Raw genomic sequence first — 14,512 nt, forward strand, 5'->3', positions numbered from 1 at the left:
TCGACTGTTTTCCTTTTTTTTCTTTAAAGCAGAAGCTCAAAGCAGCCAATAAGAACATATAAAAACACTGATACGCAAGAACATTCTTAACAGCCTCTTTATGCAGTTAACACATTGGATTAAAATGCTTTGGGAAATGAAAAGGGCTTTACCTGGAAATGGAGATTGTACACAGTTATCACCAGATGGCCCGCCCAGAGAGGCTTTCCGTGGCCACTGAGAAGGCCAGAGAGATTACTCCCTGAAGGCTGACATCTCCCAGTCCTGTGGAGGTATACATGGGAGGAAATGTTCCTGAAGGAAACCTTTATTTTCCTTGCTGAGTGGTGGCTTATATCAGTGCACATGATGTTCTACTGAGTCATGTAAGCAGGTCCCCGCCCCCAGTGACTTAAAGTTAAGCCCTCTCCAGGGCCAGCCCTACCATTAGGCAGAGTGAGGCAGGCCGAGGCGCAGTGGTGTAGCAGAGCTGGGGCTCACAGGGGCACAGTGCTGGCACTTCTTTATTAGCAGGGACAAATCGGTCAACCACCCCCCGGAATTCCCTGTTCCCTCTGAGCTTAGCTGCATTTTTCACAGTTGACTGGTGTGTGTGTGGGTGGGGACAAATGTTCCCAGTAACTGTATATTGTTCCCTACTGTGATGTGAAGTATGGGGGGGGGGGTGTTGGTCTTGAGGGGGCAATGAAACTTTACAAAGGACCTGGTCCTGGTAGAGATGAAAACTGCTAGAGCTGATTCCTTGATATGGACCAACACAGCTGCCTGCAATTTTGGACTCTGCCTGGGGGCGTGGTGATGGGAGTGTCAGGATGAGCCCCTGCACTGCCATATCGAGCACTGCACCACTGCTAAGAGGAAAAGTGGGGGATTACTGGGGGGAGGAGGGGTGATGCACCACTCCCCGCTGCCCGCTACTTCTCCCTGACACATGCTGCTCTGCCCTCATGCTCGTGTTGCCCCAGCGAATAGGAGCGTGGGGCCCATGTTTGGCACAGAGGTCTGTCCTTTGACCTTGATCTGCTCTGTGACTCTCCCTGGGGCCTGACCTGGCAGCGGCTGTCTTCAACGCAGGCGGATTTTCGGAGAAGAATTATGACTGGAGCTCCGAGGAGGAGGAGTCTGACGGGAAGGCCCGCCCGGTGCAAGTGCTCATTGTGAAGGACGACCACTCCTTCGAGCTGGATGAAGCCGCCCTCAACCGCATCTTGCTCTCGGAAGCCATCCGCGACCGGGAGGTGGTCACCGTCTCTGTGGCGGGGGCATTTCGCAAGGGGAAGTCGTTCCTGATGGACTTCATGCTGAGATACATGTACAACATGGTAGGTGAATGCAGTGGAGGCTGGTGGCTCCAGTGTCAGTGGGGCACTGAATTACTCCCTGGGTTTCAGTCAGAACTCTAAAGGAGTTCTGTGAAGCACCTTGGAGAGCTCCTTTAGAGTTCTGACAAACCTGGAGCGGATTCACCACCCCACTGACATCGGAGCCACCCGCCTCCACTGGGTGGATGTTGACTGCCACGGGGGCTGTGGCCTCATTTTGCATGCTCAGGGCCTGAACGCAGGGCCCAGTCGGCATGTCGCCATGACTGGGCAAGGTTGGGCAGATCTGTGAGCGGGGGGGTGGGGGAACTAGCACTTAAACCCTGCCCCCCAGCTCTGGTCTTGCCCCTTGGGAGTTAAGCAGGGAGCCTGCAGTGAGGAAGAAGGATTAGGCCTCTCCTGCACAGGAGGGGAGCAGGTTTCTTGCCCCAGAACCCACCCAAACCTGCAACCAAGCCTGATGTTGGGATTTAGTGGTGAGTGGAGCTGTGCAGAGTTCAAAAAATGCAGCATAAGAGGGGCCACCCGGGACTGCACAGCCGGGGCGCACCCTGAAGCATTTGGCACAGTTGCATTGCATGATCTATTGAGCACTTCATCTGCCTGCTGCCTCAATTTCCCAGCCACTGCAGTAATATTTAGCATACATGTTTAGCACATGTCAAGTGTCAATGAGCTTCACATACATCATCCCTGTCGCCTTGTAATCCTGCAAAGCAGGCCAGTATTATTGCTTCATATTGTGGGTGGGTGGGTGGGTGCTGATGCTGAGAGAACAGTACCTTGCCTGAGTCCATCCAGTGGGTCTGTGGCAGATCCATGTAGTGGAACAGTGAGGGTTCCAAAGGCCAAATTCAATAAAGATGTTAAAACCTTTTGCGAATGAAAAACTATAAACGTGAAGGATGAGTAGAACCCATCCTGCATCCACTTTGTCACATGCAGGACTCGGTACGGATGTTCTCAGTGTGCCCATGTGATCAACCTCACTCGTTATTATTACAGCCGGGGGTGCTGGTTCAACTCTGGCTCCAGATTGTGACAGAACTTCTCATATATATTAATTTGAATATGACTCAACAGTGTGACGTGGCTGCAAAAAAGGCAAATGTAATTTTAGGTTGCATCATTAGAAGTACAGTTTCTAAATGATGGGAAGTAATGGTTCCATTCTACTCTGCACTGGTCAGACCTCATCTCGAATACTGTGTTCAGTTCTGGACACCTCAGTTTAAGAAGGATTCAGATAAATTGGAATGAGCACAGAGATGGGTAACAAAGGTAATCAGAGGACTAGAAGCTAAGTCCTACGAGGAGAGATGGAAGGAACTGGGTATGTTTAGTCTTGAGGAGAGAAGACTGAGGACGGATATGAGTGCACTTTTCAAGGCCCTGAAAGGTTGTTACACAAAAGAGAGCCACAACCTGTTCTCTATCGTCCAAGACTGTAGGACACAGAATAACGGGCTTAAGTTACAGGAAAGCAGATTTCAGTTGAACATTAGGAAAAACATCCTAACGGTCAGAGCGGCCAGACGATGCAACCAGATGCCCAGGGAAGTGGTGGGCTCTCTGTGCTGGAGTTATTCAAGCAGAGACTGCGCAGCCACTTGTCAGAGATGCTTTAAACTGGATCCCTGCACTGTCCAGGGGGTTGGACTCTCTGGCCTCAATGACCCCTTCCAAGTCTAGGATTCTAATTTGTACATAAGAGGAAGTATCTTGTCCTCATGGCTGTTGAGATGGTGTCTGCTAAAAGCTCTGAGAATGGACAGAGCCCAAAAGGGACTTCCAGTGCCCACAGCTTACCACTATCCTCGTAGGAACGTTGGAAGCTGCCTTACACCGAGTCAGACCCTGGGTCCATCTAGCCCAGTATTGTCGACACTGACTGGGGGCAGCTCTCCAGGGTTTCAGGCAGGAGTTTTTCCTGCCCTGCCTAGAGAAGCCAGGGGTTGAACCTGGGACCTCCTGCATGCAAAGCAGGGGCTCTGTCACTGAGCTCCAGTCGTGCTTTCAAGAATAATAATGATGATAGCAAGAATAATGACAACAACACTTTTCCACTGGAAAAGCCTTCAAAATAGCCTACAAAAAAAAGATAAAATCAAACCCTAATGATGACGCCACATCCAATATTTCTCTTCCTTCAATCAGGTTTGTGTATTTTGTGACCTTCCCCCTCCCCCCCGAGGCCAAGCACAGACACTGCCCCCCCCCCACATGCCTGCCATGTTCCTGACAGGTAGCAAAAGGTGGGTTTTCTCGAGCCCTGGGTGTGTCTCCAGCCCTGGCTGGTGTGGACTACCCTTCCTGTCACTGGGCCCACCTGCTGTGGCAGCCTTCCCCAAGCCAGCGCAGATGGTCATAACTTGCCCTCTCTTTGCCTTTCAAGGAGCTGGTCGACTGGGTCGGGGACTACAACGAGCCGCTGACGGGTTTTTCCTGGAGAGGGGGGTCAGAGAGGGAGACGACGGGCATTCAGATCTGGAGTGAAGTCTTCCTCGTGGACAAACCGGATGGGAACAAGGTAGGTGGCTCATTGTGGCTCTTCACTGACAGAAGAAGAGCCCTGAGGCTGGATCAGACCAGGGGCCCATCCAGTCCAGCATTCTGTTCAGAGTGGCCAACCAGCTGCCCACAGGAAACCCAAATCACGACGGGTGCAACAGCACCCTGCCGCCCATGTTCCTCACCAACTGGTGTGCATTGGCAGACCGCCTCTGATCCTGGAGGGAGCACATAGCCGTCAGGACTAGTAGCCATGGATCGCCTTCTCCTTTAGGAATTTGCCTAATGCTTTTAAAGCCATCCAAACTGGTGGCCATCGCTACAGCCCGTGATAGCGAATTCCATAGTTTAACTCTGCGCTGTGTGAAGAAGTCCTCCCTTTGATCTGTCCTGATTCTTCTACCAATCAGCTTCATGGGAGGACCCCACCGGCTTCTCGTTTTTTGAGTTTTATCCACTTTCTGGTATTATCCACTTTCTCCACACCGTGCATAATTTTGTTCATGCCTCCCTTTACTTACAGACACAAAGTGCCCCTTTGGCTTGGTCTGGATTCTCCCCAGTCGGTGCTGTGTTTGTGGGCCTTTTGATGTGATCCGTTATTCTGACAGACACCCTGGACTTTTCAGGCACAAGCAGGCGGTGCCGGATTTACAGTAACCCCTGTCCCAAAGCACCCCCGCCATACCTGCTTTTCTCCAGGAATACCTTAGAACCTCTGACAGCCAGCTCCATACTCGCCTGCTCCTTTCCCCTCTACGCCCCGCGCAGGCTGAGCATTTTTGCAGCCTCCTCCCACTTCCTCCAAATAACCAATCTGTGCCAAGGGCCGTGCCCCCCCCCCCCCCGCCTCGAGAACAACCTCTGTTCCTCGATTGTGCAAACAAGTCTGAGCAAAACCACAAGGGGGACTCGGACACCTCCGTCGGGGTAGCGGGTATTTGCAGGGCAGCTGCTGCTAGGCACAGAGGAAGAATGTGTTTGGTTCGCATTTTAATGTGACCTTACGCAGTTTCACACTTTCAAACAATATGTAAACCCCAACTCGGCCATCCTTTGAAATTTGCACTTTGCCAAATTTTGCAGTAGAATCTTTGGATCCAAAAAGAGCTACAGAATGCGTATAATGGGGAAAACAATGTTAAAAAATGCGTTATATTAGGAAAATTGTTTGCAGTAAGCATGTATGACAGGCAAAATTGCATTAAGAATGCATGTACTCAGAGAAATGCACACAAAAATTCATAGAAATAAGTTTGGGATAAACGGAAATTAAGACAGGAAAAATGAGAGAGACATCAGAGAGGGGGACATCACCATTGAAGGATTTGTCCATCCCCAGTTGCTATGGTGTCCAGACTGAAGTGAAATAGGTTAATGCAGCTCCTGTTCCTCCTCTTCCCATGGGGCCTTCCTGCCTTTCCCACAGCCCACGGAGATGGTAGGACACATGCCGTCCGTCTGCCAAGTAGCCGCACCCATTGTGCATGTGTGTTTCCTTGCTCTGAGTCCCATGAGATGCTGTCAGGAGCTGCCCCTTTCCAGCATGCAACTCCTTTGCTGGGGGAACTGCACTGGCTGCCTATTTGCTACCGTGCCAGGTTTAAGGTATTAGTACAAAGCCCTAAACAACTTGGGACCAGGATACCTGAGAGAGAGAGAGAGCCTTCTCCCTTACCAACCTGACCAGTTGCTGAGGTCATCAGAGGGCATATCCCTGGTGGTTCCACATGGACCCATGGCCCAGCTGGAGCCCACCAGGAAAAGAGCCTTCAGTGTAGTGGCCCCCTTCCTGTGGAACTCCCTGCCTTTGGAGGTCAGGCAGGCGCCAACATTGTGTTGCTGCCGGTGCCTCCTGGAGACATTGTTATTTTGGGAAGCCTTCCTTGAGTGACCAACTGCAGTTTATTAAATTCAGTCTTATCAGAACTTGTTTCTTTTTAAAATGTTTTGTTCTAACATGGTGTTTTATTCTTTTATCTTTGCAGTTCACCGCTCCTAAATCTTTTGATGTGGAGCGGTATATAAATATTGTAAATAAATCATAATAAAATGAGTTCTGTAGAGCCTGTGAGACCCAGGCCCCACCTCCTGTTCTCTGCAAACGCCATCACTCTCCATGCTCCAAATGCTGCCTAGATACTGAGTTGCATTTTGTGCTTCCTGTGCCCCCCTGAACAGCCTCCCCTTCCATACCTTTGCTCTCCTGATATTAGCCCAAAGTATGAAAAACAAGTTTTTAGTCCCTGTGGATATGGATTGGGCAGCATCCAGTAGGAGAGCTGGGCTGGTCTTCTTGGGGTCAGGGGTGTGGGGTTTCAGTATCCTCTGTTGCAGTGTTTGAACCCAGTCTTATTTCCCCCCCGCTGCCCCCAGGCTTGTGTTTCCCTAACCCAAATTGTGCAGTAGGCCATTCCATTTCTTGCCAATATTTCTGGAAAATGTGACTCTCGGAAGCAGAACACGTAGAGAAAGTGGCTTCATGTGTGTTCTGGGTGTGGGGGGGTGGAGTTTGGGGGGAGGGGCCCCACAACACAACAGCTGAGGCTGATGCTTCGGGGGGTTTCAGTGAGCGCGGCCGAAGTGGTTGAGCATCGCAGCCCCCTTCTGGCTAGCCATCAGCCTCTGGAATGCTCCCACTGCCCTTCTCCACAGGTGGCTGTTCTGCTGATGGACACCCAAGGGACCTTCGACAGCCAGTCGACGTTGCGGGATTCAGCCACCGTCTTTGCGCTCAGCACCATGATCAGCTCCATCCAGGTAACGGAGGTGGGTGGGGCAGCTGTGCATGGCACACCAAGGAAGCCGGGGGGGGGGGTGTGCATGTGCGGGGTGGTGCTTACGCGCTCAAGTGACTGGCCTTGGGAGGCAGGGCGGAAACAGCCCCGTCGAAGCTTTGCTGGTTAGCGTAATCAATGCCACGCTTGATCACAAGGAAAAGCGGTGCTTAAACTATGGTTCGGGTCCCTGGGCCACTTTCAGGTGGTCCCTATGAAGACTGACAAGACGATGAGAAGAGAATGCTGACGCGCCAGAGGCGTCTTTGGGCTTTCTGGCCTGTGCTGGCCAGTCGGACCACTGTTGGGCTCGCATCGAAATTGCAAATGCAGCCCGCCCACCCCCCAGCCACAGGGGGCAGGCTGCCAAGGGGCCTTCCTGTTCTCGGCAGTCAGGCAGGAAAATCGCGACGTTTATCAGACTCCGGTGGGCTATAGTACATGGCTGCTGAGCTGTGCTGGCAGGCCCGTCTCTAGGTATTTTGATGCCCCGGTGGTTGCCCCCCTCCTCTCCCCCCATTCTTCAGCATGCCCCTCTCTTCTCCCTCCCGCCTCCGGCTGCCACCCCCCCTCGCGCCAACCTTGTCCTTGTTTCCAGCCGCTGCCGCCCCCCCCCTTTATTCTCCCTGCCACCTCCCTCCCCTTTATGCTGCGCTTTGAGGGGCCCTCCCTTAAAGCGAGGCATTCTGGCTGAGGTGGGCCTGGAGATCATCCGTGCTGTGGCAGCACAGGCAGTCTTCACAGCCACCTCACCCAGAATGCCTGGCTTTAAGGGAGGACCCCTCAAAGTGCAGCATTTGGGCCTGGTCGGCCCTCCGAAGAGCCTGGCCGATCAGTCTCTCGCTCTGGGAGAGTCCTATGAGACTGGCCGGGGATGGGTTGGTGGCCAGCATGGGGGAGGAGCCGGAGTGCCGCCGCTGCCTTCGGGGGGCTCCTTTGGCACCCCCATAATTTGGCACCCAAGCCGGCTGCCCTGTTCACCCTTCCAAAGAAACTGCCCTGGGCTGGGCGCTTGGCAAGCCACAATTTGTGCTGGCTGGAGCTACGCATCCAGGGGCAATGAGCACATGGAAAAGTCAGCATGAGGTGGCTCCTGTGAGCAAGCCGTGCCCTGTGGTGGCTGCAGAGGGGAACAAGATGGCTGCCGTCTCATCTAGGGAGCTGGCCTCACGGCTTGCTGTGCCAGGGTCTATAGAGCCTGGTGAGGGTGGATTTGCCTCCCACAGAAATGTGGCTGTTGTTGACCCCAGCAGGGTTGGGGAAGAACTTATCCAAGATCACATGCCGAGGGAGAGGACTCCTCCTTGGCCTCTGTGGGGTACAAATGAGGCATCAGAAAAGGAACCAGATGCACGCAGGGCACATGAGAAGCCAGGGTTGTTTGCAGCCGTTTTTACACTCTTGTTTCTTACCCAGGTGTACAATTTGTCACAGAATGTACAGGAAGATGACCTCCAGCACTTGCAGGTAGTGCCACTCTCTCTCTCTCTCTCTCTCTGGGTTTGGGCAGGGCTGTGTGTGCCTTGATACCCCACAGGGACTGAAATAGCACCTAATGTGTTCTTGGGATTCTGAATCGAGGTTCCTGTGAATCTCCGCTTTAATTTTTTCAAAAAAGAAAATGAGTTTCTGGTCCTTATGGTGCAAAGATATGCAACTGTAAAGATTTGCAAAGTTTTGACTTTGTTGAAATGTGAGCTTTTGTGGACTAGAGTCCATCAGATGCCCAAACTCCAGTCCATAATGTGCCATGCATCTGATCAAGCGGTCTCTAGTCCACGAAAGCTAATGCCATCAGAAATGTGCTAATCTTTTAAGGTGTTGTGAGGCCCTTTGTCGTTTTTACTCGGTAAAATATAGTTCCGAACAAGAATAGTGCAAACGCATTGAACATAAAGCCATGAAAATCACATCAGGTTAAATCCTGCCTTGAATTTTAGTGTTCTGGTGCAATATAAAGAAAGCCCATTTGCCAACACCTTTATCTTGTTGGACATTTTTCCTTGATCTCTTTGGCTTGCTTCTCATTCCAGCTCTTCACAGAATATGGGAGGCTGGCCATGGAGGAAACATTCCTGAAGCCCTTCCAGGTAAGAGGATGAGACAGCGATGCTCCCACAGGCGCGCGCGCACGCACACGCGCACCTCACCACTCCCGCAGACACGCTGCTCCTGTGTGGAGCCACCCTGGTGACCTTGCTCCGCCTTCCGCCACCTGGTACCCTCCAGGTCGGTTGGGCTACAACTCCCATCACCCCTGCTATTGGGCATGTTGGCTGGGGATGCTGGGAATGGTAGTCCAATCCATCTGGAAAGCATCGGCTTGGGGAAGGCTGCCACTGCCTGTGAGACAGGGCAGGGGGCAGTTTCTGCATTCCCAGGAGTCGACCCAATTCCAGAACGACCAGCCCCCTTTGGCCCCGGGGCTTTGCAGGTGCCCCTGGAGTGCCTGCGCTCTGTGTGGGATCACAGATTCGGGGTGTGCCTGTGGAGAACGAGTGCGGGGTTCTCCCTGGAAGATCCCCTCAAATGGCAGAGGGGCGGTGGTTGTTTGCCCTTCCAGAATGCACGTGGGGTACCTAGACAGCAGCATGTATTTGAAATACCTGCAGGGGCTCATCATTGCCTTTAGCCACATGTGAAGCGGGGAGCAAATGGTTCACTGCCCTTTAATTAAAGCGATGTGGATCCTTGTAGCTCTCCCAGCAGCGCTTCAGGGGGCCGATTCAGCCTGTGTGCTACCGGCTGACCATCCTTGTGGCGAAGGGTGGGACTCCTGCGTAGTTGTGCAGCAAAGGAACTTTGCTGAGTTCTGCGTATCTTGGACAAAGCACAGTTGCGTGGACCTCCCCGCAACTTAAGATTATCTGGGAGGACGCTTAATATCCTGACATATAAAGATGTGGTTCTGACTAAAAGAATCTGCAGCCCTAAATGGTTTTAAATGGGGCGAGGTCATCAGAAGGATTGTCTGCACTCCTATGTACTGACTCAACATTTAATATCAGCATTCAAGGCCCTGCTCTCTGGCCCAACGGTGAATGCTGTTAGGTTGGCAGTGGTAGCGATGAGGCCTTTTCTGTGTTGGCCCCATGTCTTTGGAATACTCTCCCCAGGGAAATAAGCATAGCCTTCTCTTTCTTAGCCTTTAGGAGATCCCTAAAGGCCTTTTCTGTTCCAGTCTGCATTTGGATGATTTTGTAGTGCTGCATTTTAATAGCTGTTTTGTCTGCTGCTGCTAGTTTAATATTGTTTACTTGTTCTTTAATTGTTAGTTTATAATTTTCTATTACTGCATTGCATTGAAATACTGTAGCATCACTTGGGAGGGTGTGTACTCTGAAAGGTGGGCTAGAAATCTATTAAACAATGAAATAAAGAAGATTAATCCAGTACTGATCACACTTGAAGAATGTCGCCCTGGATGGGAGTCCACAAGGAGCCCCATGGAAGAGCTGGATGGAAGCATAATCAATAGATATTGATAGAAGGATCATCAATAAGTTTTGCGTGGATTTTAATTTTGAAGGCAGTTTTTGTTGTGAAGCACTTTGGTCAGAAAGGGGGGAATCGAAATCCTAAAATTAAACAAACCAATAAGGAGTTGTATGAAGTCCATAGATGAGGACACATTTAAATAAATGTATTGGTGTAGAGAGACCCTGACTGTACAGTAGTGGTCAGGTGACTTGATCCATTTTGTATACATTTTTTCCCTTGTCACCTTTGTAGTCCCTTATATTCCTTGTTCGCGACTGGAGCTTTCCTTACGAATTTTCTTACGGGGCTGAAGGTGGAGCCAAGTTTTTGGAAAAGCGCCTCAAGGTTGGCATTAAATGTTTTTTGTAAGTGTGTGTGTATATATTTCAAAATGCTTGCACCCTCCTTTTCGATTTAGGAGAAAAGTGCTCACTAGCCCACAATAGGCCACTTGAGTGGTAGCACTAGGGCCCCTCTGCCTGGACACAACCATCCCCCCCCCTCAACGTTTCAGAATGGTACGTTATTCATTTAAAGCAAATGCGTGTTGGGCCCTCAGCCAGACCCAGGCGGGTCACTGCACAGTCACTCATATCGCATTTGCAAAGTACAGAAAAAACATTTTGTACTCTGAATGGTTCAGATTACTTTGACACTAAGTAATGTTTAGCCATTTGAGCACGTGTGTTGAAGGGGCCGCAGCTCGGTGGCAGGGCACCATCTTTGTGTTCAGAAGGTCCCTGGTTCGATACCCGGCACCTCCAGGCAGGGCTAGGAAGGAATCCCTGGAGAGCCGCTGCCGCCAGCCAGTGTCAGCAGTACTGGGCTCGATGGACCAAGGGTCCGACTCGGGCTAGGACAGCTTCTGATGTTCCTAACCCCCATCATCCCCAGCCAGTATGGGGGATGAAGGGAGTTGTAGTTGGACACATCTGGAGGGCTCTAGGCTGGAGGAGGCTGGTCCCAAAGTCCGTTGTGGCTCAACCAGATCGCCCTCTGATGTACAGGAGCACCCTTGAGGGCAGCAGGGTGGCCTTTGGCTGTGCTGGTGGAACTGGATTAGAGATGCGGAAAGGGCAAATGCCTCCCTTCACGGAGTTCCACCCCTGGTGGCAGCAGTGGCTGGCTTAAGCCTTCAGCCAGGCCAGGAATGGAGATTCCAGTGAACCAAGCTCATGTGGAGGCCCTTTGCCCTTCAGCTGCCCAATAAGGATGTGGGGCTTGATGCAAGGGGATCTCCTGGGGCACGATTCACACTCATCGCTAGAAAGGGTCTGTTTTTTAAAAGGTGTCAAGGTGCTGACTCACTTTAGCAGTGGCCCTCAGTGATCTGCAGAGGAATTTCAAATGATCGTCCCCTTGAAACAAGGGATCTACTAATTGTCCCCTGGTTGCTCTCAGGTCTCAGGAAACCAGCACGAAGAGCTGCAGAACGTCCGGAAGCACATCCATTCCTGCTTCACCAACATCTCCTGCTTCCTCTTACCTCACCCGGGCTTGAAAGTAGCCACCAATCCAAACTTCGATGGGAAGCTCCGAGGTTTGCCTGTTTCCAGGTTTAATTGCTCTTATTTGCATCGGCCTGCGGTGCTCCCCTCCCCAAACACATGGGACATGTGGACCCCTTGCACTTCAGTTCCTGGTTGCTCTGCCAAGAGGTGACCCCTCCTTTTCCATGCAAGTGGTAATTTGCTGTGGGGGAATTATGATCCTTAAGAACGAGGAGGAACTGCCACAGTCTGCTAGTAGCATAATTACAAGGACGGGATTTACTGATTGATTTGAGGTTTCTGGCTGTCCCATTCTGTCTGGACAGAGAATTTGCAGGGCATTGAGCAAAGTTTGACTAGGGCTAAGCACGAGCAGGAGTTGTCCAGCAGGTCTTGTTCTGCAGCAGGGATGGGCAAATACAGTCAGGTGCGGACCAGATGACATCGGGTGGGGACCCCCTCCGGGAGTCAAACAACATCAAGGGGGCAGGTCCACACATCCCAACATGATTTGGTCTCCGGCCGGCACACTGGGTGGATGACCCATCCCGCGTGTCAGCTGAGAGCCGGTTTTGCTACGCACAGGGCTTCTCTCACTGAAGAAGGCCCACATGCAATGAAGCTGCTAAGCCTGCCCTGTGTCTTTTCCCATTGTGGAGAGGCTGCAAGGTAACCACAGCAACTTAGCCTGGCGAAGGACAAGCGAAGCCCGCTTGTGAATGCATAACCACTGCTCCCCCAGGGGAATCCCTTTGCTATCTCCAATCTCATTGTTATCTCTGTCATAGCGGCACACAGAGGAATCCCCTTGTTATCTCCAATCACAGGATGGAGATAACAAGGGGATTTCTCTCCCTGCCTTCTCTCAAAGTTCCCAGTAGCCTTCAGGCTAGGGGAAGTGGAATGGGTGGGCTCCACAGAGGGAGCCCAAGACTCTCTGAGTCAGTTGGGCAACCTCTATGAGCCAGACTAGGCCCATGGGCCGGAGATTACCCACCCATGTTTTACAGGAACCATCAGAGCTCCTGGTAACCGGGGGACATAGGAAGCTGTCAACCAGCAGGTCAGACTGTATGTGCATACAGCCCAGTGTTGTCGACTCGGACTGCCAGTAGCTCCAGGGTCTTGGGGGCATGGGGGGAGATCTTCCACACCACCTGCAACCTGATCCAATTAACCAGAGATGCCAGGACATGAACCTGGGACCTTCTTTGTACGCAGTATGTGCTTCACCACTGAGTCTTGGGGAAGTGAGGCCACTCTTAAAGCATCCTCGCCAGATTCAGTTCAAACATACTTTCCCTCTTCAGGGTTGAGCCTGGAGTTGGAAAAAAACAGTCCTGCAAGTTTGAAGCACAATCTGGCTGTGCACAGTGCTGATTGGCTGGCATCTGTATTGTCACCAGCAAAAAAACCCTCCCCCACTAATCTGTATAACAGTTTTTCATTGGGCAGTTGGTGAGATAGCAAAGCGTAAAAAAGAGATAGTAAATCCCTAGCTCCTGCATTTACAGAGAAATAAGAATAAAACCCCTGGAGTGTTATTGCTTGCTCAAAGAGTCTCTGTTCTTGGCAGCTGAGTTGGGTGTCAAGTCCTGGTCTTCCGGGGATGAAGGGACATGGATTGCTGCCTGGGAAATCTCTGGGTAAAGTGTGGGGATCCTGAGGTGCATGACAGTTGACCCGCATCATACAGGCCTCCCCTTTTTCAGCCACTGTCTGAGATATTCAAGAAATAGGGCACCTCCAGCCAGGTGCACCGTTTGTCTGAATGCTTCCCCAAACTTCCATCATTAGGTTGAGTGAGCGACCTGGAGAAAACTGATCTTTGGTGGCCGAGATACAGCAGGCAACCCCTGCTGTCGGCAACCTGAGCTCCATAGTCCCCAAAGTGCCATGGTGAAAGGGGCCATATCAGTTGCACTGGCCCTGGATGTGCTCTTGGTGTCCTGACTGCGCACAGATGGCGTTGTCCAAAGTGTGCTTAAGGAGGACAGAAGATCACAACAGCACAGGAGCAAGGAGGCAGCGTCTGGGTCTAGTGGCACCAGGCCTCAGAGTTGGTCTGTTTAGGTATCCAGGCGTCCGTCGACCCACCAGGTGTCGTTAGTTCTGGAGGCTGCTGTTTTCATGGGTTTGCATCGCGAGGTAGGAATGGGGGAGATATTTGTTCAGTTTGCATTTTAATGAGCACTTACCTAATTTCGCACTTCCAAATGGTTATATCGGGGTGTAGAACCTGAGGCCCAGCCGGCCTGGGTTCCCAGTGCATCCCTCCGGGCTTTCCCCGCCCCCGAAGGCCACGTCCCCTTCTCCCCAGCCACTGATTTTCCCATGGTTTCCCTGCTTTTGTACAGGCTTTTTCCTCTGTTCTGAAAGGTTGAAATGTCTCTCCCAAGGCTTATAGGAAGAGCCATTCTTAGGGAATTGTTTCTATTCTGCCCCACCTGTTTTGCCTTTGGGCCAGGGATGCGTTCCCTGAGAGCTTCTCTGAAACTGAATTTGGCCCTTCGGATGAAAGAGGTCCAACACCCCTGTACTGTATGAACAGAAATTCAGTGATCCTTCAACATTTACACTTCTACAAAGTTTGCAGTGGAGTTTTCCAATTAAAAAAATGTATACAAAAATGCATTATATTAGGAAAATTGCTTGCAGAAAGTTGTACACTAGGCAGGCATGCAGAGAAAAATGCATGTAAAATGCACACAAAAATGGCTTATGCATTTTCATGGCAGCTTAAAAAAAAAAAAGCTCTCAAAAGTTCAGGATGAGCTGAAATGAAGACTGGAGAAATTCTCAAACTTTGAGACAAATCAAACGTCAGACTGGAAAAATGAGCAACTCACTTTTGTCCATCCCTAGTGCAGGGTGCACAGAGGCTGTTGTCAAACAGTAAATCCTGAAGGGCAAAAACATCTGGTGTCAGTCC

At 51.2% G+C, this 14,512-nt stretch overlaps 1 protein-coding gene across 6 annotated transcripts in view; it reads left to right on the forward strand.

Moving 5' to 3' along the window:
* The window catches only part of ATL1 (atlastin GTPase 1), a 47,431-nt gene that overhangs the window by 19,969 nt on the left and 12,950 nt on the right, over positions 1 to 14,512 (forward strand). For all 6 annotated transcript variants that reach the window (XR_014787769.1, XM_084834384.1, XM_084834407.1 and 3 more), the window contains 7 exons: positions 1,075 to 1,322; positions 3,718 to 3,852; positions 6,489 to 6,593; positions 8,027 to 8,077; positions 8,644 to 8,700; positions 10,343 to 10,435; positions 11,492 to 11,630. Coding sequence is in view for 5 of the 6 variants with exons in the window: in XM_084834384.1 (XP_084690510.1) it covers positions 1,075 to 1,322; positions 3,718 to 3,852; positions 6,489 to 6,593; positions 8,027 to 8,077; positions 8,644 to 8,700; positions 10,343 to 10,435; positions 11,492 to 11,630 (828 nt within the window). In the remaining variant the exon portion in view is untranslated. The remainder of the gene's footprint in view (positions 1 to 1,074; positions 1,323 to 3,717; positions 3,853 to 6,488; positions 6,594 to 8,026; positions 8,078 to 8,643; positions 8,701 to 10,342; positions 10,436 to 11,491; positions 11,631 to 14,512) is intronic.

The sequence above is a fragment of the Heloderma suspectum genome, chromosome 1 (genome assembly GCF_057233095.1).
Source record: "Heloderma suspectum isolate Gila_16-S chromosome 1, 16-S_ref, whole genome shotgun sequence".
In the NCBI taxonomy this organism is placed as follows: Eukaryota; Metazoa; Chordata; class Lepidosauria; order Squamata; family Helodermatidae; genus Heloderma; species Heloderma suspectum.